This window comes from Cydia splendana, chromosome 13 (assembly GCF_910591565.1).
Source record: "Cydia splendana chromosome 13, ilCydSple1.2, whole genome shotgun sequence".
In the NCBI taxonomy this organism is placed as follows: Eukaryota; Metazoa; Arthropoda; class Insecta; order Lepidoptera; family Tortricidae; genus Cydia; species Cydia splendana.
Genome location: NC_085972.1, coordinates 8,776,391 through 8,801,311, shown reverse-complemented (window position 1 = coordinate 8,801,311; position 24,921 = coordinate 8,776,391). Strand labels below are relative to the sequence as shown.

At 35.1% G+C, this 24,921-nt stretch overlaps 1 protein-coding gene across 3 annotated transcripts; it reads right to left on the bottom strand.

The window, feature by feature from the left end:
- Positions 1-3,484: 3,484 nt before the first annotated feature.
- LOC134796047 (orcokinin peptides-like) lies at positions 3,485-24,702 on the bottom strand. Of its 3 annotated transcripts, XM_063767976.1 has the most exons (7): positions 24,522-24,658; positions 15,875-15,958; positions 14,216-14,264; positions 12,496-12,595; positions 9,394-9,483; positions 6,553-6,672; positions 3,485-4,200 (listed from the first exon to the last, which is right to left on the bottom strand). In XM_063767976.1, the coding sequence occupies exons 2-7, from the start codon at positions 15,956-15,958 to the stop codon at positions 4,074-4,076; spliced, it is 570 nt and encodes a 189-aa protein (XP_063624046.1). In that variant the 5' UTR covers positions 24,522-24,658; the 3' UTR covers positions 3,485-4,073. The 3 variants fall into 3 exon arrangements, with proteins under 3 accessions (XP_063624046.1, XP_063624045.1, XP_063624044.1); XM_063767975.1 differs by lacking the exons at positions 3,485-4,200; positions 6,553-6,672; positions 9,394-9,483; positions 12,496-12,595 and adding exons at positions 12,756-13,188; positions 13,228-13,515 and having other exon boundaries at positions 24,522-24,702; XM_063767974.1 differs by lacking the exons at positions 3,485-4,200; positions 6,553-6,672; positions 9,394-9,483; positions 12,496-12,595 and adding an exon at positions 12,756-13,515 and having other exon boundaries at positions 24,522-24,701.
- Positions 24,703-24,921: the final 219 nt, after the last annotated feature.

Sequence of the window (24,921 nt, the reverse complement as noted above, 5' to 3'; positions counted from 1 at the left end):
GCGTGAGTCGGACTTAAGAAAAAAAACGCGGTTGGGCTGTTTTAGGGACACAGCCGTAATGGTTTACGTGAAACTCGGTGTGGACAGCTTTTGCGAAGGCCGAAGGCCGAGCTTCGTGTAGGGCCGAAGGCCCGAAGCATCCCCCAGTAGCTTTTTGAAACGCACGGCCGAAGGCCGAGTTGCGGGAGGTTAGTGTTCAAACACAGAACAATTATAGTACAAGTGTCTGAATGCGAAGGTCGAAGGCCCGGAGCCTCCGACATGTGCATGCTTCCTGCAAAGGAGATCGTCGATTTTGTTCTATCTTTTGTTAAGCGATTGGGCCCGATACCTATAGATTACTGGAAAAACATATAAGAAGTCTGCAATTAAGCGTGAGCCGGACTTAAGAATAAGAATTGCGGATAAGCTCTATCAGAGCCACAACCGTAATTGATTTACGTGAAACGTGGTGTCGACAGCTAGTGCGAAGGTCGAAGGCCGAGCTCTGCGTTAGGCCGAAGGCCTGAAGCATCCAAGAGAGGTGCGCCTCCACGCAAGGTCGAAGGATGAGCTTTAGGAGGTTAGTGCTCAAACAGAACAAATAATTGGTTTAAGTACGAGTAGCTAAATGAGAAGGCTGAACTGCCGTATATCAGAGGGTCTACCGCGAACACCGAAGTTCGCAAATTGCGGGGATTTCTCTTTTACTTCAATGAAACCGTATATGTAACGTATAAAAATTGAATGATCAGTTGAATGTACTTATGAACTTCGCTTTGCTCGCTCGATCGAAAATGTGTGCAGTACGGAACCCTTGGGACGCGAGTTCGACTCGCACTTGACCGGTTTTTTATATTTTTAAAATACATAGTTTCGAAGTTATTTAAGAAAATAGCCAAAAAATTACCATTCCCCCGCCTTTATCTCGGAAAGTACTGAGTCTAAAATTTTGAAAAAAATACACAAAATAGTTCTTTACCTATAGTAGACAGGAAAACCTATTACAAATGTGCAGTCAAGCGTGAATCGGACTTATGTACGGAACCCTAGAAACGCGAGTCCGACTCGCACTTGGCCGGTTTTTTTCTTTTATTACCTGACTGGTTAAAATGGATTCCTTAAAGAGCCCATCAACGTGCACACTAGCGCCACTGCTAATTAATCGCGATTATTTAAATTTAACGACAGGTATTTAAAAAAAGGGGGCCGCTACGTACTGTTTTGTGTATTTCAGTACCTTTTGAATACATCAAACTAGTTTTTATGTTGCTGGATTCGTCAACCTACCTACTTAAATACACAATACAGTACGTAGCGGCCCCCTTTTTTAAATACCTGTCGCTAAATTTAAATAATCACGATTATTTAGCAGTGGCGCTAGATAGTGTGCACGTTGATGGGCTCTTATCTAACCTAAAATATTTGTTTAGATCCCACGTGGATTCCACTTTGGCGGTGACGAAAATACTCAAATATTGATTTATCGTTTCGAATAATATATACTGTTCTTATATTACCATATACTAGCTGAAATATAATATGCTTCAATCCCACGTGGATCGCAGCTCCACATTGGCGAAATCATTGATCACATCTCCATCAGCCATAGTTCTTTTTATTTGCAAATTAAGTTACGTATCAGTACCTCACCCGATTCATGATTACTATGATTACCTACTTAGGTAGTTTTCTGGGCATTTTCCGCTCGTTAAAAGTAATTTTATGGTAATAAGCTAATTTTACAGGTCAACTCACATAATTTTAGTCACTCTAGCGACGTGTTTCAGAGAGCCTAGGTCTCCAATTCAAGCACTAAAAGTGCATGAGTAGCGCTCAGATAGGTATGAACAAAACGTGAAGTAATTAAATTGTGAGGTTCAAGTTCGTTCAAAGTGATGAAAAGATGTCCTTATTAAAGACAAATTGTTACCGGATAAAGTGATGTTTATGCTTGGAAGGGCCCTATTTATGTTGTTAAATTGGCCGGCGAAGCCTACGGCGACTCATTAGGGCCCAAATGTCACTCCCCATGCTTCCTTCGCACTAATGTTTAAATTAAGATGAACAAAAAGGAACGGTGAAACATATTTGATTTCATCTTACCTACACCTAGACGCTGTGTGCCCTGTGCTTTGAAAATAAAATCTAAAAAATATGGATTTAAATGTTAACGATTTTTGGACATCATTTTAAACTTGCACGGTTTTAATTTTTAGGGCAAGATTATTCATTATTTTAAAGCAAAGGTCGTAGGTTAAATTAGATGAGTCAATATCTATATATTATTTAAATTTACAATAAAAGCCACGGTGGTTGTAAAAATGCAACATTGTGCTCATTCATTCCATGTGTATGTTACGACACTTTACGAGAATTTGTATAGACGACGAGATTCAATACTATGTCTCTCAAGAAGAACAGAAAGGACCCGTTTAAATTGCACTTGAGTAAGTATATTATTATTCATACACGAAATTTGCTACTTGCTAGCTTTGGGGCGATGCTATGATCTTGGGAATAGGAGTTAATCTTTAAACCACGAGGGCGCGTCTCTTCCAATGGTAATTTTATAATTTAAGAAATTTCTACTCTCATTGGTATTTTTTTCACTTAGACTATAATTAATAATTATTTGATTTAGGTAAAAAACAATTCATTACTTCTACTAAATGTTTGTGTTTTTTTTTTCAATTCTATGATAAAAATCTTAAAAGGAGCATAAAAAAGTAAAACAAACTCGTCTCTAACGTTATACAAATACTCATACAGAGCGATTTTAAAATATATTTCTATTTATCTTCCACTCGGTCTCGCTGTTAGTTAGCCAGACCAAAAATATTTTTTAAGTGACCTCGGGGTTGCAGGGTTCTGTTAAAAAGCTATTGTTATACTTTTGGAACAATGATACAAGTTCTGTCACCGCGTGCAAACAATATTGGTTGTCTGGCAACCTCATAATTTGCATTCGGTGACCGCATTAGGTGGCCGACCAGTTTAATTAAGCCTGTTTTGCTACAAAGTTTTAAGTGTGTAGGTACTTTTATAATTATCGGGTGGAACAGAACCAAGGACTTTTACGCAAACGGGGAATTGTTTAGGCTACGCATTTTATCTTTCACTTATTAATTACGTTAATATTTCTAACCGTTTTTGAGATACAGTTTGTTCAACATGAGTGCAAAGATCTGTATGTTTCAACCGTAGCAAGTAGATCCTATTGGATGACATGAAATGTGTCAATTTAAAATTTAAATAGAATTGTAGTGTTGTCACTGATATAAAAAATATTTTATTTTAATGATTTTGTTTTACTTTTTAATCTAGCTTTACGATTATAATAACTCGATTGTAGATCACTTAGATAACACTATCCTTTCAGCTAAGTCCCTAGAAATGTTCCACCTTGTATGGGTATGTGGCAGTGTTGCTGTTCTTTCAAAATATCTCTTCTTGTATGTAAATGGGATTGGATTGAACATACTAATGTCATTAAAATATAAAAGACTTTTCAATCAATATATTTATAATAAAATAAATTAATTAAAAGTATTACATGCCATGCATCTTACGTAAACATGAGAAAAATAATTTACAGGTACATCTTTTAGGTATTCATAATAATCTTTGCATAATATCGATATAACATCTAGAGAATTGAAACCTCCCTCTCCTTAACAATAGTTAAAGTTATTTATCATAATTTAATATTTTTGTAACTAACGTCCATTTAAACACTTGAATTTTTATTACATATATCCTGCATATATCTTAGTTATATTTAATGAGTTCACAAAGAAATTGGTACGCTATACACTCGTTTCTAGATATGACTGCAAGTGACACTAAATGATAAAACTAAAACAGTATGGATTCTATGGATGGACGTAACATTAATAAAAGGATATTAAATTCTCAGCTCAGTCCCAAACGTAGTAAGTACATGCACAGGAATATTATTTAACACAGATGGTCAATTGTTTAAAAACTTAGTGAATGTCACACACGAGATGTTGTATTCCTTAATTATAATTCTCGTTCGATGGAGGGTGAAAATAAATGCACATCACAGAAGGGCCAAAGTGTTCGTCAGTTTAGCGCCGTGCGCGGGGGGAGAGGGGAAAGGAGTCCATGGAACGCTTGGAGCCGATGGGGAAATGGGAGAGGTCGATCTCGTCCATGGGGTAGTCCGGTCGGTTCCTCTTCTTGTCGTAGATCGACCTGGAATATGATACAAACATTAGCAGAGCTTCAAGTTTCCTTTGACTAGAGGATCAAAATTTATAATGTCGTGGGTAACAATGCAGAAATGCGAAACTTTATAGTAGGGGAGAGCGGGTCTAGAAGTTACCGGGGTAAGTTGTTCCAACGGTAATAACTTTGTAAACAGGAAGGTTGTAATATATTTGAAGTGCGTATTAATAATGTCAGGTACTCTCTGACTCGCAAGAGGAAAATAATAAGACTAACGAGCGAAATTTCAAATTCAAGTTGGGAGATTTTCAATTGCCATTTTGGGTTCACTGAAGCGAGTAATGTGCTGGTTCCAACTACAAGGGGCACCTGCGGTCTATTAAGGTTTATTACTGCTACTAAATACATAAATAAATAACGGCTACTAAAAGCTAGAAAATAATAAGGTTTCATGTTATTTAATTGACAAATTAACGGATGTTCTAGAAACGGATGGACGGGTTGACTGTGCGCAAACGAGTTGAGTTTTTGGGGAGCCAATTAGGGTATATTTGGTTTACGTGTACTTGGTTTCTTCGGCCATCTGAGCAGAACAGGGCCAGATAGCCTGGAAAAGCTCCTTATTACTGGCCGCATGGCAAGGAAGCGTAGGGGTGGACGTATGGCCACGCGTTGGGCGGACAGAATAACGTCAGCGACAAACGCCACATTGCAGGCTAGCATGCACTGGGCCTAAGATAGAGCGGCTTGGAGAGCGTGTCCACATTCGTCACGTCCCTCACCCATGAGGATACGACAAAGAAGAAGAAGAAGAATTAGGGTATACCGGGAGCTACTAGTTTTCGATACAAATTCAGTACCAGAAAAGGGAATTCCTGGTTCCGCCATATACATTCAGCCCCGGGAGCATTCCATAAAGCCAATGTAACGGGACCTCGAGGTCCAAACTTATACTGGTTTGCCTGAGCCTTTAGCTCTTTCGTACATGGGAAGCAAATGTGCATTGGTAAGTAACCTACTCCTACAGATCAGATAAAGCATATAAAATCAATCGCGATCATCCACGTGGGTGTACTACACCTCCTCGGTATGCTAAAATATCTAGAGAGAAATTGTTACCACTCAATTTAGAAACATTCACGTTTACGAATATGACATGTGATAAAAAAAATGCAAAAATTTAGTTTCAAGTTTCAGGGGTTAAGATGGACTATTGTTGTATAAAATGTCTAGGACAAAACTGATTGACGCCTTTGCAGCGAAGAAGCGGAGTCTGTGTGTTACTCCAGAATGGAATAAAATGCAAATATGATTAAAATTCTTTCTAGAGTTTATGGATTTTAGCGAAGATTCGTATCATTCGTATGTACGATGCGTGACAAGACAAATCGGACAGATGCAGGGTAATGGTGGCGTTAACACTACTTATAATAAAGAATGCACTCGTCTCTTCGTGACTATAGTATTCATGAATACGCTTTTTGCATGCGTGAGTGATAGATGTTTTATCCGCGTCTAGATATACAAAATAATACAAAAGTAGGTATGACAGGCATTTCAAATGTGAATAAATTCTAAATCAAATCATATCCATATAATATGCATGAGCCCCGCGGGCCTAAGGTGTAGCACAACTCAAACGATTCTTTTATCGCGCTACAGTTCTACGCCGTAGGCGCGTAGCGCACATACATCAGTCATATATTTCTCTGTTGTCTGAGTACTCACAACACCAGCCTTCTTGAGCTTACTATGGGACTTACGGCCCGATCCGAACTTTAAGATACGTCAGTTAGTAAATCTAGAAACGATATGAATTAGATATGTCAGTGTCAAATGTGACGTTTCTTCAAACAAAAGCGTATCTTAAAGTTCGAATCGGGCAGTTAGTCAATCTGTGTATGAATGTCCTATAATATTTATTTATTATTTATATATAGGTACCTAGTTTGAGCTTCGGCTAAAAAGTGATACGCCCCGATTCGAACTTTAAGATACGTCAAATATTACGTCTAGTCAGGATATGGATTAGATATATGTGAGTGTCAAAAGTGACGTTTCTTGAGACAAAGCTCTTAATAAAGCTAACTATCAATTTCCTTAAGATCAGAGGAAACTGTTGGACGAGAGCATAGTTGTGCAAATCTTTGTGGTCTTTAATAATAACAGTAGCTAGTTGCTAAATTTAATGGCACTTATGATGTTTTTGGTAGTTATGATCTCGTGTGTGTGATATTAAGTCGTAAAGTGTCATTCTATGGAACTTGCTAACTATGTAAACAAAAGTCACTAGTAAATTCATCATTCTTTGACAATTTCAATATGGCGGTTTGTTTACATAGTTAGCAAGTTCCATAGAATGACACTTTAGTAACTTACACAGGGGTGTCGAGGTAGTTGGGGCCGAACATGTGGTAGAACCGCTTGGCGTAGGGGAACGGCATCGACGTCTGGTCGATCTCGTCGAAGTTGCGCTTCCTCATGAAACCCAGCTCAGATCTGCCGAGAAAAGACGATTAATGTCCAAGAAACCAGCAATTAAAATAGTCAGTCAAATGTACAAAAAATAGACTTGTTCCAGTTACGGAATAACTAGATTAAAAATATAGTACAGTCACCTGCAATAATATGTTACTCTTCGAAGGCCGCAAAAATATGTGCCAGGTTCTTATGGCTCTACAAATAAGATCGTGTCAGATATTTTTGTGGCCTTCTTTGTGTAACATATCAGTGCAGGTGACTGTACGTCTTAGCTAACTCTGCACCGACATTGACAAAACAAAGTGTGGAGTGTCATTACAAATTTGATATTTATTATGACATTTCCATACTTATCATTGCAAGTGTCATGTTCTTTTTTTAACAAATTATTTTTAACTTGGCCATACAAAAATGAAACAAATGAACGCTAAAACTCTGAACATGAATGCGAACCTCCAAGGCCTGTGATTGTAATAAATACATAGCATAGTCATCGTATGCTATGTATTTATTTACCGAATATCCGGTTGTAAAGGCTCGCCTTATGAAACTTGAGATAATAAGGTAAAAGCGGCAGGTACAAATTAGGCACTTTGACGGAAAAATCGGCGTTGTGATATTTATGTTCATACTTAAGAACGTATGAGAAATCTTGCTGGTGAAGGGAGTTAATACATTATTGAACATAGAATACTTGATGAGAAACAGATTGAATGTACATATTTTTTTTGCAAGTAAAATAATCCAATTTTGTTTCAATTCGAAATTCCTAGAAACGAATAATTAGAGTTAAACGAATAATTTTCAAAACGAATAATTAGAGTTACACCAAGACAAATCTGCAACAATTTTGATAGCATACGCAGTGCAAGTGTTATATTAAACGTGAAACTTTTATGAAATTATGATGTATAAATAACACTTGCACTGCTTATGCAATCAAAACCACTGCAGACTTTTCTTGGCCTAACTCTATGTTTAATGCGAACGTGTTATTATGATGCGTTACACAACTTATACAATTACAAATATTTCAATACCTATACAATTATAAACCGCCCATGATTTTCAAACAGTATACCTACCTACAATTCGAAAAGTTTGGTGATTTCAAGCCGCCGGTTCCGAATCAACAAGTGTATACATTCCTTTAGCCTTTTCAACCTAGCGTTATGGAAATCTGCATTAGCCGACTTAATTAATGAGATAGTGTGACGCATCACTTCAGTTAATTAAAAAGTGTGTCTTGTTGATGAGTTGATGACATTCAAGCAATTTTTTTGTTCGCTATATACACCGGTTCTTTGAATTCATTAGCATTTTTAATTTTTAACAAGCAGAAACGTCTGCGAACGATGCTATTAAGCTTAGAATAAATTTAAAAATGGAAAAATTACTGTCTTGGGTGAGACTTGAACTCACGGCCTCTGGTTCGATACTCCAGCGCGCTGCCATCTGAGCCACCAAGACCTCATCCATAGCCAGCAAATCTTTCCGCCATATACGGTCAAGGGGACCTTAGCGACATCTACCGCAATTTTAAACTTTTAAATTTATTCTAAGCTTAATAGCATCGTTCGCAGACGTTTCTGCGTGTTAAAAATTAAAATTAGTATGGGTAGCACATCGTAACTGGTGAATTTCCAATATGACTTGGAACTCCGGTAGCCGTTTAAGAAGTGTAACACTCACACACACACTCAATATTAACACATCTAATCTAATTTGATTCGATAATTTGATTTCAATGTTGTTTACAACTAGCCAAAATATAAACATAAACAGTAATAAACACCTCACGTGATATAGTGCGATGCGTGTTCTATAAATATAATGAAAAACCAATATGCAAATGTGTCAAACCTAATAAAACTTCACCATATTTACGATCGTAAAATTTACCACTACCATAATTAATTTACCCGTCACGTTTTACTCAAATTATTTAGATCCTTGTTTGACAAACTTTCATTCAATTTAAACTCAATTTACCTTTAGTAAATGCGTAGGATGTAACATTTTAATTCTCATTTGTAAGACAAATATAATTATGTTTAATAACAATGCCAAAAAGTTAGTTATTATTCAAAATTAGATATTCCGAAAATTGCTCTTAACTGTTGTTGAAGACAATATGATATACAATCACCGGAGTTTTCGAGAGAGAAAACAATAGCCTAGAAAAAAGACTAGGTACTTATATTTATAGGACCATGGGCCTTACAAGGTTAAAACCGTTTCATTTCAAGTAAATAAGTAAGTAAAATCAACAGGCGCCGGAGACAAAATGACAATCGTATATTGCAGGGCATTTTCACTTAACTGTGTGCCATTAACGGCCGGTTAGCAATCGTTATAAAACTGACGGTCAATGTCAAATCTCATACATTTTGTCAGGAATGTAACGGTTAGACGTTACTGAAACACGACATAAGTCGCGCTTTAAAGTACAAGTTAGAATGAAAATGCCCCTCAACACACGCCAACCGAAAAGTGAAAATGTATCGGGAAGAATGCGAACGAATAATCAAGTGATCATTTCCATACATTTCTTAAGTGTTGATTGGCGTTTTCAATAAATGATTTTCTAGGCCCCTGGGGTCCTAGCCAAGGTAACAATCGCACAAAGGTAATAAAATGTATGTAAATTACAGATACCATCGAGAAGTCTGTCGTTAAAAAGAATAGAAATTTGCTAGCCAACATGCTATAATTCTAGGTCAGATAATCCCCACTTACCGGTCGATCTCGTCGAAATTGCGCTTGGGGGGCTCTCCGTAATATCCGTAGCCGCCTGCCAGCGCCCACATCTGCTTGTCGCTGTACGGGCTACAAATGACACGGACATTAGTATGGAACCAGTCAGTCATTTAAGCGACTTCCATTTGATACAGTTTTCTACCGTTAGGTGTTTTTCGCTGTGATACCACACTGTCGTTCATTCATTCATGTCATGAGATATAAATAATGCATGATCATAAGAGATGTATATAGAGAGTTACCGTTTTGTATCCTTTAAATACCTGGTGTTATCTTGCCTAATTACCAAATAACAAATAAAGTTAGATAAATAAATAAAAATGGTTAATTATTCAACTTTCAGATAGAACAGAACATATTAACACATACAAACATGACATATACTTACTGTACATGAAACGTGAGTGCCGATTACTAAAGTTTTATGCAATGTTTTCGCTCGTAAATTAACTTATAATATCGTATACCATTTAAAAAAAGGCTTTTGATTCAATTATTTTATTGATTTCATATTTTCTGACGAATACGTCATACATAAGGCATAAAAAGTTTATTAAGGATACTTAAAACGTCCACACTGTACGGAGACAGCCCTTTGTTCCATGTTTCGAGGGACGGAACAATTTATTTTTACAACTATTTGACTCCTGTCCCTCAAACACATGGAACTCTCCCGTGGAACAGTTTGTTATCTCAGCGCGGAACAAAGGACTCCGAGGGTCAATTATCTGGCGAGGCCATTAAATGAGCAGTTGGCGTTAACAAATGACTGATAAAGATAATGGCATGAGGAATAACAACAGAGTCTCTGCTCGGCTTTGTAAAATTGAATCTGTTAATTAATTTAAAATGTTAAGACTGTTTAATTATAATGATTATAATGCACAGCAGGTACTTGTCTCCATTTTACGTTCAATAAAATCCATAATTAAAGTATATCCTTGCTAACGATGATGATGAAATCGTGGCCGATTTTGGCCATAGCAACTGAGTGTCCCTAATGGAGCCGGCATAAATATTTTCATAAAATTTAATTAGAATTACATGTTATGTTAGGTATGTTAGAGAGTGTAGCTGCTCTCTCTCGACTTCACCCTTTAAATAACTCGAGTACCCAATTGTGTTAAAAGAGGTACGAGCGTCCGTCCTTTGGGCATGTTATCATATCACCAACATAATTGTATATGTTGGTTGCCGCTGGACGTGCCTTGTAGCTTTAGTAGGTATCTTCGATAACTTTTTAATCAAGTAAGTTTTCGAATTCTTGTTGGCAAAACATATAAATTATGATAGACGAAATTGCCGTACTTGTGAAACCATTTACCGATGTTTTTATTAAGCTTTTGTGTTTGTTAGCAAAAAACCGATTGGAGAAATTACAACATCCATACTTGTGAGACTTTATATATTCGTAAGCATCTGTTTCTGTTGGTTCCGTCAGGAATGATAAATGTAAGACGAAAATATTGATATTGGTTTTCACGAACCGACTCTTTGTGAAACTTATTAGAGCTATTAGCTTGTACTATAGGTAGGTAGTATAAGTAGTTATATATTGTATACCTATGTATTTTCGATTAAGTGCAGCGAGTGGCAAAATTGCATGGAAATATTATGAATGAATTCATTCAAAAAGTGGCCATTTTTTGAATTCAAAAAGTGGCCAGATTTGCGGCTGGGTGTCCCTAGAGGTTTCCAAGGGCACAGTAACCACACATCACATTTCAACTAAACAGAAATATTATAAATGCGGTTTGATGTCATCATCATCATGGTGGACTTTTGGTGAATCTACTATGATGTAGGCCTCTTCCATCTTCTTCCACTCAATCTTGTGCCCGATTCATCCAGTCCCGACCTCCGTGTCGACGGGTGTCTTCCACCCAGCGCTGCGGTGGTGTCATACAATTGGCAAACTCAATCTTAACTCAACACTGCGTCTTTTGTTAACTCTTTAAACTAATATAAATGGGCTTTGAAGCAAGTTGCTCAATTTGTATATTACTCATTTATATACTCATTTCCAAACTTTAATATTAAAAGGAAACTCTCATGTTCGAGTTGTTGAAACCGAGTCGTTTTATTTGTGTGCTTCTTCCACTACCTACTCGTACCTATATTGAAAACCGCATTTAAGTTCGTGAATGTGGAGTCTAAGCGGCTATAATTTTGAGCGGGTATTGCTTACCTATGTACAATTGTACATATGTATGCAATAGTACATTACAATACAAGTGCGAAAAGTAGGAAATTCGCTACGACTGGCGATAAATTGAAACATGGCCGAAAGGAGTGTTCTAAATTGACACGAGTTGCGAATTACCTTTTCGCACGTGTATTGTACCTACAACATTTTACAGTAGCTACATATGGCCCTTAAATATTTTCGACATAGGCACCTATTGTGCTAATTACGGCACTAGGGCGGTAAAGTAGCACCATATGTACTGTATGTGAAATATTTATTGTTGATTAAGGGCAATATGGACTGTTATGCTACTAAGGCAGTTAATGTGCACTTTATTGGACCATTGTATGCATCGCAGCGGGGCCTCAACCGCTTTCTCTGAATAATCTACCCCCCGCGCGGAGAAAATACCCTTGAAAGCAAAATCCGATACATTTCAGACAAATGGAGGTGCAATCCAGCTCAATACTTTGACCCACTAGTGTTTTATAAAGCCCCTAATGAAATTAATTCACAAGCAGCTGGTAGCTGGGAATCTGTACTATATGCTTATCGATTTATTGGAGTTACCGAGAAATATGACAATGCAATGCGATTGCAAATTGGTTTAATAGGCGCATACCATTGATTCGTTACGTGTGTAATCCGATTGACAAAAATAATTGATGGTGATGATACCGATGAAGATTATTGAATAAAAACTGTGTAAGGTAAACGAAAAAATTACTACGTGATACTTATAATAGCATAGTCGAGTATTTTAGATGTCACACGGCTCATTGTGATGCCGCGTAATTCAGTTTTTTTATTAAGCTACGATGCAACGTGTCGTTTTCTTTCGCCGTTAGACACATGGGTAAAAGTAGAAGCACACATTGATTTGTGAGACTTACTTGCTGTCGTATCGCCGAGCCAGGTAAGGCAGAAGACCGGAGTGGTGAGTTTCACGAACTTGCCTCACGAGACTACTCTCCGCGCTTGGGGCCTTGTGACCTAGTTATAGCACGTCATTAAGATTAGTCACACATTGTCACGTTCGCTGGGGGTTTCGGTAATACTACCGCCAACAAACGTTTAAAATGATATCAATCAAAACATATAAATCTTACCTCGAAAGGAACTGTTATATAAAAGGGAATAAAAGGCGAATGTAGCTGCAATAACTTTATTTATATGATATGTAGATCAAATCTAACATCGACATTTAAACAAAAAATATTTCAAGGTATCACATGTTGCGTTGTACGATGAGGAATGATAGGTATACGTATGTTACAGGAGATAAATTTGAACTGTAGTAAGTATTAATTTGGCCGATTATATGAAGTTAGCGCCGCCGAGCGCGTCTAGCTGGCGGACGAAGTTGCTGCCTCCAAGCGAGTCTAAGTTTCTAAGCAAGTTGTTGCCTCCCAGAGCGTCGATGTGCCTCTTGACGAAGTTCGGCCCACCGAGCTGATCTAGGTTCCTCTTCACAAAGCTATTGCCGCCTAAGGAATCAAGGTTTCTTACGAAGTTTCCTCCACCGAGAGAATCTATGAACCTTGTCTGCCTTTGGGGGTAAATGTCTCTTCCGACAAGAGTAGAACCTCCAACACCGTTAACATTCCTCCCAAGCAAAGATGAACCTCCAACGCCGTTAAGATTCCTCCCGAGCAAAGAGGAACCTCCAAGGCCGTTAAGATTTCTTCCAATCAGAGTTGAACCTCCGACGCCATTCACGTTTCTGCCAAGCATAGTGGATCCTCCGATACCGTCTAGATTTCTGCCAAGCATTGTTGAGCCTCCCACTCCGTTCAAGTTCCTACCGACCAACCCAGTTCCTTCGATACCTGCCAAATTACGATCTTCAAATGTGTTGTCGTATTGCATAAGGAACCGTATGAAATCCTCGAGCTCTTCCTTTTGTTTATACCCTGTAACAAACCGGCAAATCTACATGTGTACAGATTATGTTCACACATGAATCATACTACATATATGTAAAGTGCATAACAGGAAAATAGTACTTACCACTCTAAATGGAAAACGGATGCACAGTGCACAAAAGCGTTGTGAGACTGTGATTAATCGTTGTGCGAAGGATCAGTGAATGATTAGTGCGCAGATCCATCACCGGAAGAAACACAGGTGTCAGGTCACAGGTGGGTGTATATACAAAACAAAACGTGTCAAATGCGAACTCTTCAAAACTCGTATCTAAGTGCGTGGAACTTTAAAAGTAGCTACTTAAAGTGAGCATTTAATTATTTAACTTGCTTTCACGTTAATAAAGTTCATAATTCATTAAAAAGATATACGAGGTTTAAAAAGCAACAAACTTTGTGCAAAAATGAAATCTTGGTTTTTTTTATGTTAGTGCGAATGGGGGTTTAAGGGGGTAAAGGGTTACAAACAAAGTCACCATTCAGTATGCGATTGGCGTTAACTTGGAAACAAAACTCGTGATAAGATATTTATACTTCGTGTTGTTAAGTAGGTAAAAGTGTAGGGTAAGTGTAAAAGTTGTGGAGGTGTATTAGGAAAATCTCATTGGCATACCCAGTGTGCGAAAAGATAAAGTCACACTTTATGTGAAAACATTATGTGATCATTGAAAGTTGTGTCGGATCTTACCGGAGTCGTAGCGATCGGAGTTGTGCTCGGCGGCGCTGACGTCCTGTTCCTGGTGAACATTAAATAGAAAGCAGCTAGAATAATGAATTCAGGTTAAAACTTTTTCATAACATCTTATTCAATATATAGAAGGTAGACTGTGCAATAAAATACACAACAAAGAGTGAGTTTTAATTTATTAGCAGATATTGTTTTTTGGAGGATGTGGGTGATAAAAAAAGCTCTTGTGGCCTTTATTAAGCTTGGTTTGTTTGCGAGGAAATTGTGGAAAAGCCGTCATAAGCTCGTCAGTCCGAGTTGTTATTTGAGTATGAAGCCCCAAGATTAAATATCTGATTGGGGCTTAACTAGTTATTATACGCGTCGGGACAGAGCGCCGCAAAGCTCTTGATGACTCGAGGAGTCCACAACTTATATTTATTATGTTACGACCTTCTTTATACCGAGTGAAACAGAGGGTAATACCTCGGGTTTCAGCGATATACCAATTAGCATAAACGTCACAAGCAATGGGTATTAAATAAGGATCGAAATACATCTCTAATATTATATATCTTTCTTTTAATTTCTCATTAGTCTCATTACATAAAATTTGTATTATTATAGTATAAGTTTTGTTTACTCGAGGACGCTATTTGAGAACGCTTTGATAAATTAGCATCGGAAACATTTTTCATCGCGGAAGACAAATATAATTATGTTTAAAAATATTATTTTTAAATGTTTATTTATTTTCGTATTTCTGGCTTATTTCACGAGTGAGCTACCTGGTAAGTATTAAAATATTGAGAGAATTATAATATCCCAGTTAAATTAATTCAACTTAACTAAACAAAAAGCATATTATGTACTTATATATCGTTATTTTTTAGTAACTAAATTAAAACCCAAATGTTATTTTTACTTCAGCCAAGCAAAATATTAGGTACTGTTACGTATTATTGGAACTGCTCTTAATTAGTTTACAAAAATATAGATACACATTAAAGACGCAAATATAGAACGTAACTACCTAACGGTTGCTTGTAATGTGCAAATGGACTGGGCATCATTATAACGAAACATACTCGTAACATTAATTAACACGTCACAAGTAGCGCTTCTTCAGTAACAACTAACAAGAGACCCTAGCGTATAACAACTGTAAACCCGCAACATCGTCTTGGTCCTCAACTAATTCGCGGCACATTTTAGAAACACAACTCGAGATTTATGTATAACCTAGCTAATACTGATTTATGTTCAAATCTCTCGGGGTATTCTTTGATGTTCAAGTTTTATTATAAGCAATATGAAATCTGCAGTTCGTTAACTAGTTTGATTTTGTTTTTATGTTAAAATCATATATATAATTACAAGCTTATTCTATAGTCCTTGAGTTTTATAAATTATAAGGAATGTGGAAAAAGGTTTAAATATGTAGATAATAGTAAATATTCCAGTTATTCTAATGCTTTTCGAGCTGCAGTATAATATATTGAAAAGCTATCTCAGCATCCTAGTCTTCTCAATAGAAGTTCTAGAAACGGAAGGCCCATAAAACTTCATGGAATTGTAGTTTCCGCACAACAACAATAAGTAAAGTTAAATGGGAATTACTGTGGTGACGAAATATGCATTTACTGGACAAGACTTAAAGTACATAATTGTTTTGAGTACCTGATGAGCGTCAGCATTGCAGCAGACTAGGAGAGCCGCGAGAGTCACGGCCAGCGCTCCGCCGGCAACACGCATCATGGTCATCTAAGAGAACAAACATAAAAAATAACTGTATATCACATGTAAACAATGATTTTGATGAAACAAAGATCCAAATTACTATGAGAATAATAGTGAGATCATTAGTATTTTGGCAAGGGTGCATAATCAATTTTAGGGTTAAGTAGTGATTTGATCTTAGAGTCCTTTTGGCGCACTTCAAACTAACTCAAATTCACGTCTAGGTATGTAGTTACTATTTTATTTGAATACTACTCGTACAAAAAACAGCGTCTGTTTTGATTGTAGCTTTAGTGTTTTGATTGTAGCTTTAGTGTTTTGATTGTAGCTTTAGCGTTTTGATTGTAGCTTTAGCCTTGCCTTCTTGTAAAGTTATGTTGCCCTAGTATGTCCTGTTTCCTTTTATCTCGCGCGGCGCTCATTAAGAATGCATACTTGCATGTTTTAACTTCAGAGAGGTTTTAAAAAGGCGTTAGTTCAGTCTCATGAGAACCTGAAGTATATACACTGAAGCCTTAAAAATAGAAGTAAACTTTAATAAAAATACCCATAACGCGGCCTCAGGGTCCGGTCTAAAGTGCTTTCATTATTCTGCTCGTTATTTTTTAAAAGCAGTGGAATAAAAGAGTAGTCTCAGACTTTGTACCTGAGAATACCAAATAAAAGTAAATATTATCGCCTAGATACTAGTCGTTTGTCGATGCAGTCGCAAATAAATACAATATACAATACATTATAGGTATTTTTGTATCCACATTTCTATAGTATTACAGTTTAATACATAAAAAATGCATGTTGCATACTTAACGTTACGCACATAACAGTCTCAAAAGATTATAAAGTTTTTATTTGAATATGCTCATTGACGTATAGTACATTAAGGATATTTATTGGTTCGTTATGATTATCTTTTGAGTATTCAAGATTAGGTACATAAGCTCTAGCGCCCACCATATAATAAATTGGGAGTGAAATGAAATAAACGAAACAAAACAAGTGCAATTAAAAATCATTGAAATATCATAGAAGATATTTTGTACTAATATTAGGACCGTGGGACGCTATATGATAAATAAAAAAAAATTATTAAGTTATGCTCGCATTTAGACGTATTTGTTAGTATGGTCATAATTTAAATTTTATCGCGACATTTGAAGACCGCAGAATGAATAAACCATCTCATAAAGCTGTATAAATTGCATTCCTTCCGTGTGAATAATAATATACTCCTACTAATAGTCCTCTCTGCAGACTCCGTGTTAGTGTCCACGCTTTAACTTCTCTAATTATTGTGTTTGCTATCTAAAGTTTAAGTCATTAAATTATATCTGGTATGTCACTGGATTACATACGAAAAAGAACTATAAGGTAGGATTTTGCCCTTCCTTCTTTAACCCTTTACCAGGCTAATGGATATACCGGGTGTGGCCTGTAACATGAGCAAAAAATTTAACTGTAGGCTGCTCCTCATACTGACCAACATTTGTTCAGCGACTTTTAAAAATAAAAATAACTTGTGGTTTGATTTTTAATACACTTTAAAGTTTATTCTAAGACGCAATGTATTGCGAATTTTGTTATGTTTAAGGCGTGACAAGCAACGTCAATCACAATGATATGGCGTGGCGATGGCGTCCATTGAAGATAATATTTATTTTGTATGAAAAATAGGGAGTCTAAATACTTCATAATTTTTAAAAGTTGTTGAACAAAAGTGTCACCGTTTGAGGAGTACAATCTATGTTTTAATTATTTGCTCGTGTTACAGGCCACACCCGGTATATTACCCACATGCATTACGGCACTTCAAACATGTGTTCTATTTTAGATGAGTAAGACTGACATTCGATTGTCATTATTGAAATGTCAGCCTGGTAAAGGGTTTAATATAGTGACTTCTATGTATAGGGAGCGTATAAACTCTGCCCACGCTAATTTTGCACAAACTTGACAGTAAGAACGCGTAGGTACATATCCCTTTAAGCTCCATACTTGACGTAGCCACTTGGCATGAAAACTTAGCGTGGTCCGACTCTATTTGTGTTTTTAATTTACCTACAGATTATACCTATATGCACCTATCTGATGTAAAAACCTTAATAAATACAAATATAGTGGAATCAGTCTGCCAAGATTAAACAGTAAATGTATTTTCTGACTCTAGATACGATTTGACGTTTTTTGTCTCAAGATTGACTGAGTTTTAATAGCTTAGTAATTTCTGAGTACCTAATTGTGAGATTTGTGAGGAAAGGATGAATTCAAAATGTTGGGAGGTAAAAAGTACACACTATAAATAGTTTAATAATCGTATTTAGACAGTTGTACCTAGTCATTTTGCCATATTTTGTTTATAAAATTTTAATGACCTCACAAAATTTTATGGGCAGTTAACCATACCCTATGAAATAGGAGATATGATTAAAATTAGGAAGGTATAAGCCCTCTAAATCCTACTTTTGCTAAACTAATTTGCATACTTGAGTAGCAAAGTGGGAGATCATAATTATCATAGAAATTTTGTGTAGGTAGTTAATATTTAAAATTGGAAAATAAATAAAAATAATCGGAATTTTACAAAAACTTTTTTTTACAGACAGGTTCTCCGAAATCCCATTCTAGAATCTGTCAAGAGCAATGCAGAGAGAGTCTAAGAATACGTTTTCGCAAGAAAACCCTCTTTATGATTGGAAAAAATGAGATTGGATTAGATATTATTTTTGTTATTCTTAAAAACACAATATTTGAACGATAATTTTAGTCAATTTGTTTGGAATACATGGTACACAGAAATAAAAAATAGTTATTAATTATTTTCAAGACACTACGTTACTTACATAAAACTTACGACGCGACTTCTATTTGGATTTTTTCGCGCGTAAAACACCGTTCGGAATACTAGATATAGGGATTCACCATATCACTACTACAGACCACCTAACTAGGCACCTAATGACCGTCTGTATATGAAAGGCCGGACATTATCCACTTTTACTTTTGTCTGTCAAAGGGTGGATTTCATCACCAACAATTTCACCATACAAAAAAAAAAATTTTTTAAATGTTTAATTTAACACGATTCTAGCTGGGTAAAGTAATAGGGGGCTGTATATTGAGGATATTTATGGTATTTATACAATCATTTGTGGCTTATATTTGAAGTTATCGCTTTCGGAAAATAAAAACGCAAGATGGTGATGACAATCATGGTATGGTAATGACTCTTTTATAGACGGTAATGACACTGCATGTACGGTAATGACGATTTGGGAACTAATTTATATATGTATTAAAAACGTATTAAAAAAACAATAACTTTTTTTAATTGTAAGGCTTTAGAACTTTAATAAACATTACAAATAACATGTTTTTGAACATAAGACTAGCTACATAAATTATTTTTAGAAAATTATAAAAAATACATTTTATTCATATAAATAAATATATAACAAGTATTTTTATTGTATAATTTTAAATAATTTATATTCCGAAATAGGCAATTTATGTATTCATTTATTTTTTTGGGTTTTTTCAATGTTAAATCATATTAACAATATTGTACTCTTATTATCAGTTTAAACCCGCATCTTCTTTTATCTACTGCATAATTTGGTATTTATATCATATTATAAAATTGCTGGCTTACCAGTGAGCTTAATTTTTATGATATATTACTTTTTTTTTGATAATTTGATTCATTGCATAAGTTTGTATTTTTGTTGTTTTATAAATTAACTTTAAAAATAGCTATACTTAATGATTTAAATCCATATATATACATTGTTTAATAGCTAAACATTAATATATAATCAGTGTTTTATAAGTTGCAAGACCCCTACTTGTAATGCATGTCATAAGTTACAAAATGTTAGGTATTGGGTCCGGTGACTACCCAATGGTATAATTATTAATTGCTGTAATTATATACATCAATTAATATAATATTATCAAAAAACATAAGGCCATTACGATAGTGAGCCAGTACCGTAGCCTATGGTCGCTTAAAACTTAATATATGTTGCTTGTTTAAATACTTTGTTTTAACACGACCAACATGCAATTACAGACTCTAAGTTGCACGATTTACATTATTAGATAATAAAAAATAAACATTTGTATGTTCTAAGTTCTAAGTGACCTAAATTTTGCCTACTTCAGTCAAAATGTTATTTAAAACTAACCATCCTCTAGTGTGAAAAAAATAGTCATATCTTCTTCTACATTTATTCTACATTTATAAGGTAGACATTATATAGTGTTAGAAGACATAGAGAACGTTTTTCAAACATACAGCTTAATTTCATAATGAATTATAGCAAAATAACTAGAAAAGTTTCTGAGAACCGTCATCACCATACACATGAAATCATCACCGGTCGTCATTTTTTCCCGGTGATGATGGGTATGGTGTTGACGATTTGAGAGTTTCTTGTTTTTATTTCTAGAATATGAATAGTAGTTAATGTCTATGCTACACAATAAACTTCATGTAGTTTGCAATTCATTTCAATAATTATTTCTAATATATCATTTGTAACTTTTTTAAACCAAAGCATAACGGTGATGATGCTCTGTTGTGACAAACTACGTTTTACAAATTTGTTCGTAATATTTCTCACGATTCGATGATGTGACTTTATAGTGAAATCATTTTTGGCATTCTATATTAAAGTGAAAAATAGGGCAAGGACCTTTAGCGGTATTTCGTTGTTCATACACGGAGATAAGCTCACATTGACATTACCATGACGGTGTTGACGAATATTCGTGACAAAATTTTAAATATTTTTAAATGTACTTTCTCGGTGAAGGAATTATTGCATATTTTCCCATGTGTTAAACAACAACATGGAAAAGATATAAGTAAAAGAAAAATCGCAATCGTACGATAGGTATGCTATAATTTTCACTGCAAACAATAAGGTTCAGATTTTTCCGGTAGACGGTGATGATTTTAGACACATAAAACATTTTATATAAAGAAAACTATTAAGTTATTGGAGATGGTAATTGAAGGAACATGAAGATAATAGTTCTTAAAAACATATAAACAAGTTGCAACTCGCACAACCTACTAGTTTTTTTTATAAAGACCGAACCATAAGTTTTCGCAGGATTTTGAAATCCACCCCAAATCATTAAAGAATGGTTACTTAATTATTTGACTTCTAAGATGTTTGGAAAGACATCAACGCGCATCTTTACTTCGTGGAACGGTAGGGTAGCTTCTAATTGTTTTCTCAGTAACACATATACATTATCAAACATAATATAAGAAGCAAAATGAGACGATTTTCAAAACTATTATGTATGAAATATGCATAAATCATGTACCTATACATCATTTGGTAACTTTTGTCTCAAAGATACAAAATACAAAAGTCTAAATAGCTGAGGATGAAGTAAATTGGTGTAATTTTTACTATTTTAATTGCTTTTGAATGCAGTCAATTTGAACCGAATATAAGTATCTAGATTCTAAAACAGACGTAATAAAAATAACCTGATGATCGTATATTACTTGAAACGCATACAATCTACCTGAAAAGCACACGTCTAATATGTTGCAAAACATCGGTATTTGACGACATCCCCCCGCTAAGGCGGAACTCGGCTGAGAAGTGTGCCGTAGTAATTTATCGGAAGCGCTCTCCCGAGCCTGTCGGCGTATTATATCGTTCCCCACACGACTTTATCGACGTTATCGAGTTAAGTATCAGGTACACGTGCAGCCAATCACGACAATTACCTTATATCTCAATAAATGAACCGTAATTTATACAATTGACATATATTTTTCTATTTTTAAACATAGTGGGCTTGTTGAGAGAGGATTAAAATAGAGATTCTGTGCCCTTTAACGTTAGATGTAATAAAGTCAACTCATAAAGAAGTATTTTTAGCGATAAGGTAAACGTACTGGTGCTCGACATGTTAATGCCCAATAGATGACACCTTGCTGTCACCTCTATTGACAATGACTTAAGTTTCAAGATGACATGTACTGGAACCGCGTCGAGCACCAGTACGTTTACCTTATGTGGTTATAATCGCATTTTGAAATATATCTCTAAATGTTGAAGGACATTGTTGATACATTACAGTATATATTTTGGTTCACTGACGATGTATATTTAATAGCTGTTTCTGTAAAACTGGGGCTTTATCTTTCATTAATATTTATAAGTTATGTTGTATACTTTTTTATTTTATATTCTAATTTTAAATGTAATTAACAATCGACTTTATGTGTTGGCAAACCTGTCATCTATCTCCAATGTCCTTTTATTAAAAGCATTAGTTTCGAGTTTCGTTTGACTGATTTTACGACTTTGATACAATTAAAGTTATGCATGCAGCCATCTGGAATGTTCATAGCCTATCATGTATACGCTATAAAATATAGCTTATTGCAATCGCATTAATGGGAAATTATCCGTCCAAATGCCAGAGAAACTTTTAAATTAAGAACTATTATCAAACCAGTATTCTTGTTGATCATAAATTGTATGTTTAAAGTTAATTTTGTCCATGAAAATGAGATGCGCTATGTATAATTAGTATTTGAATAATCAGACTTTATTTTACCTTAAAAAGCAATAAGGTAGAGAGGCATTTCGTATTGAGTTTCTCGAGGGACTATTAAATATGACTGCGTCAAAATCGGCCTCTCTTAATTAAGATTTACATCCGCGATATCCTTTAAGTCGGGTAATACGATCCGGAGAAATATGCTTTACAACGATGAAGTGATACAAAAAGGCAGATATGATTTAAAATAATCGTACATGGCAATATAGTAAAAGACAAACTTTAAAAGATTTGTTTGTAAAAGGCAGATATAATGTAAATCGTTTGACAATATAGTCAAATAAGCAAAATTTTTTTTCATACGGTTTAATAATTTTTGGTTTATTTTCTAAACCTATGAGCGTGTCTTGACGTTAAACGTTAGTTACATTTTGGTAAAAATTATGCTATATGCTTTTTTGAAATAAAAAGTAGCCTGGTTACGGCATTGTACAGCATTTAAAATATAATAAAAAAAATAATTAAAGTGTAACGAGAAAATTAATATCGTGCTGTTATATTTATACTCTATTTGCTTGTTGCTCACTGCACACTCAAAATTGAGTACGGTACTCGTTATTTTAGTACAGTCGTCGCCAAAGATATGTTTACACTTTTGCACCTTACTCCTTTGTAATAAGGCAAAAATATAAACGTATCTTTGACGTCGACTGTACTCGAATGACAAAAATAAATGAATGTAGGGTAAATGTAAGCACCATTATAAACACTTGACTGATATAAAGCTGCAAATTAAATGGCCGCTTTTCGCCTGAAAGCCGTATAAACTGGGCGTTCAGTGTCACAAAATATCATAAAAAGAAAAGGTTATATCTAAAAAGTACATTATCAAAGCACGCTTTCATTTTTAAATGATACGAGGCATTTTGACGAGTAGGTTAACTTTTTTAAGCATATTTAGGTATTCTGTTTTACAAATACCTACCTACGTGGTAATTTTATTGACAAACATTAAAACTAATTTATCCCAGCACACCAGCGTAAATACTTGCCAATAATGTGAGTACGTTAAAATGTCTATTTTTAACTTTAAAAAAAGGTATGAGTTTTGGAAATTACTTTATGTACCTAATAACAAAATTTCATATAAGTAAAAAAAAAATATTTTAATTAAAATTGTCTTTTAACTTAATAAGCTAAATGAAAATGGTTTCAGTACATCGTTTTTTCATGCCTTTCACTCTAGCCAGCACTCGATCGGTGTACAAGGGAGCAACACCTGTTGAAACTGTCTCCACCACCTAGTCTACTTTAGGCACAGTCAGTAACATAATATCACTTTCCAGTTCACTTTCTTGGCATATGCGGCATTCATAAGTACATAATTATTTATTTAATTTATAAATTAAGTAGGGTTGACGAAATATAAAGTGAGCCGATCTCTCGAACAATTTTGAACAAGATCGGCTCACTTTATATTTCGTCAACTTTACCTACTTTACTGGAGTTATTTTGTTACTTATTAACTTTATTGCACTGAATATATTTATTAAGAAATTGTAGGGAAAATAAATCGTATTCATTTCTTGTTGAGTTTATGCACATCTTGCTTTTCTTTGTATTTTGCCGTTTTAACCATCTGACATTTTGACTTTGTACAAAGTTTATGTTTTAGAAATGATCACCGAATTTTGGCGGTATCGCATGAATATGTAACAAAATAGAAAATTGATTTGGATTATTTATATTCCAATTTTCTCCAAAATACTAACCTGAACAATGATTCAATTAGTCAAAAACCTCACTGTTTATAAATTTAAATAATATTAAGTTAGTTATACACATATTTCTCGTGTAAGTGAAATGTAATTTCTTATGAGAAATAAATATCTTTAAACCGAAAAATGTAAAACTTGAAATTAAGTTTCTGTCAAAAGTTTAAAAAAGTTTTCAAGTCGCCTAACTTTTTACAAACGATACATACCGAGCACAAAATACGTTCAAATGCTTTAGATATTTACTATTGGCATAAAATACGACATACAATATAGCGTACCTCAGTGGTGTTGGTGGTGGCTGGCTGCGGCGGTGGTTGGTGGCGATGTGCCGTGGAGGCTTCCGCGCGCCCTTATATACCGGCCGCTGGGCGGAGCTACGCCCCACGTTGGCTTGCACTGTAAACATTCCCGTCAATTGTTTTATTTCACTTTATTAAATATCAAAAGCACAGAAACACGCCTATTAACAATTGGAAATTTATTTACAAGTTGATATAGTTTCTGGTATTAATGCAAATATTTAAAGCATTTGCAAAAGTTGTAAATAATCGCTCAAGGTTCCTCGTCTGAGCTTTCTGCAAGGTTAATAATTATTTACTAATTTAAATTGAGTAAGCAATGTTAGTAAAATTCTCATTCATCAAGATATTAAAAGTTGTTACCTACAACCAATTTCTT

What these genes read in the sequence shown, in the direction of transcription:
- LOC134796047 (XM_063767974.1), bottom strand. Translation starts at nt 15,958, where the DNA reads ATGACCATGATGCGTGTTGCCGGCGGAGCGCTGGCCGTGACTCTCGCG. An exon ending in GCAATGCTGACGCTCATCAG is followed by an intron (nt 14,265 to 15,874) that starts GTACTCAAAACA and finishes AATGTTCACCAG; the next exon opens with GAACAGGACGTCAGCGCCGC. An exon ending in CTCCGATCGCTACGACTCCG is followed by an intron (nt 13,516 to 14,215) that starts GTAAGATCCGAC and finishes GGTTTGTTACAG; the next exon opens with GGTATAAACAAAAGGAAGAG.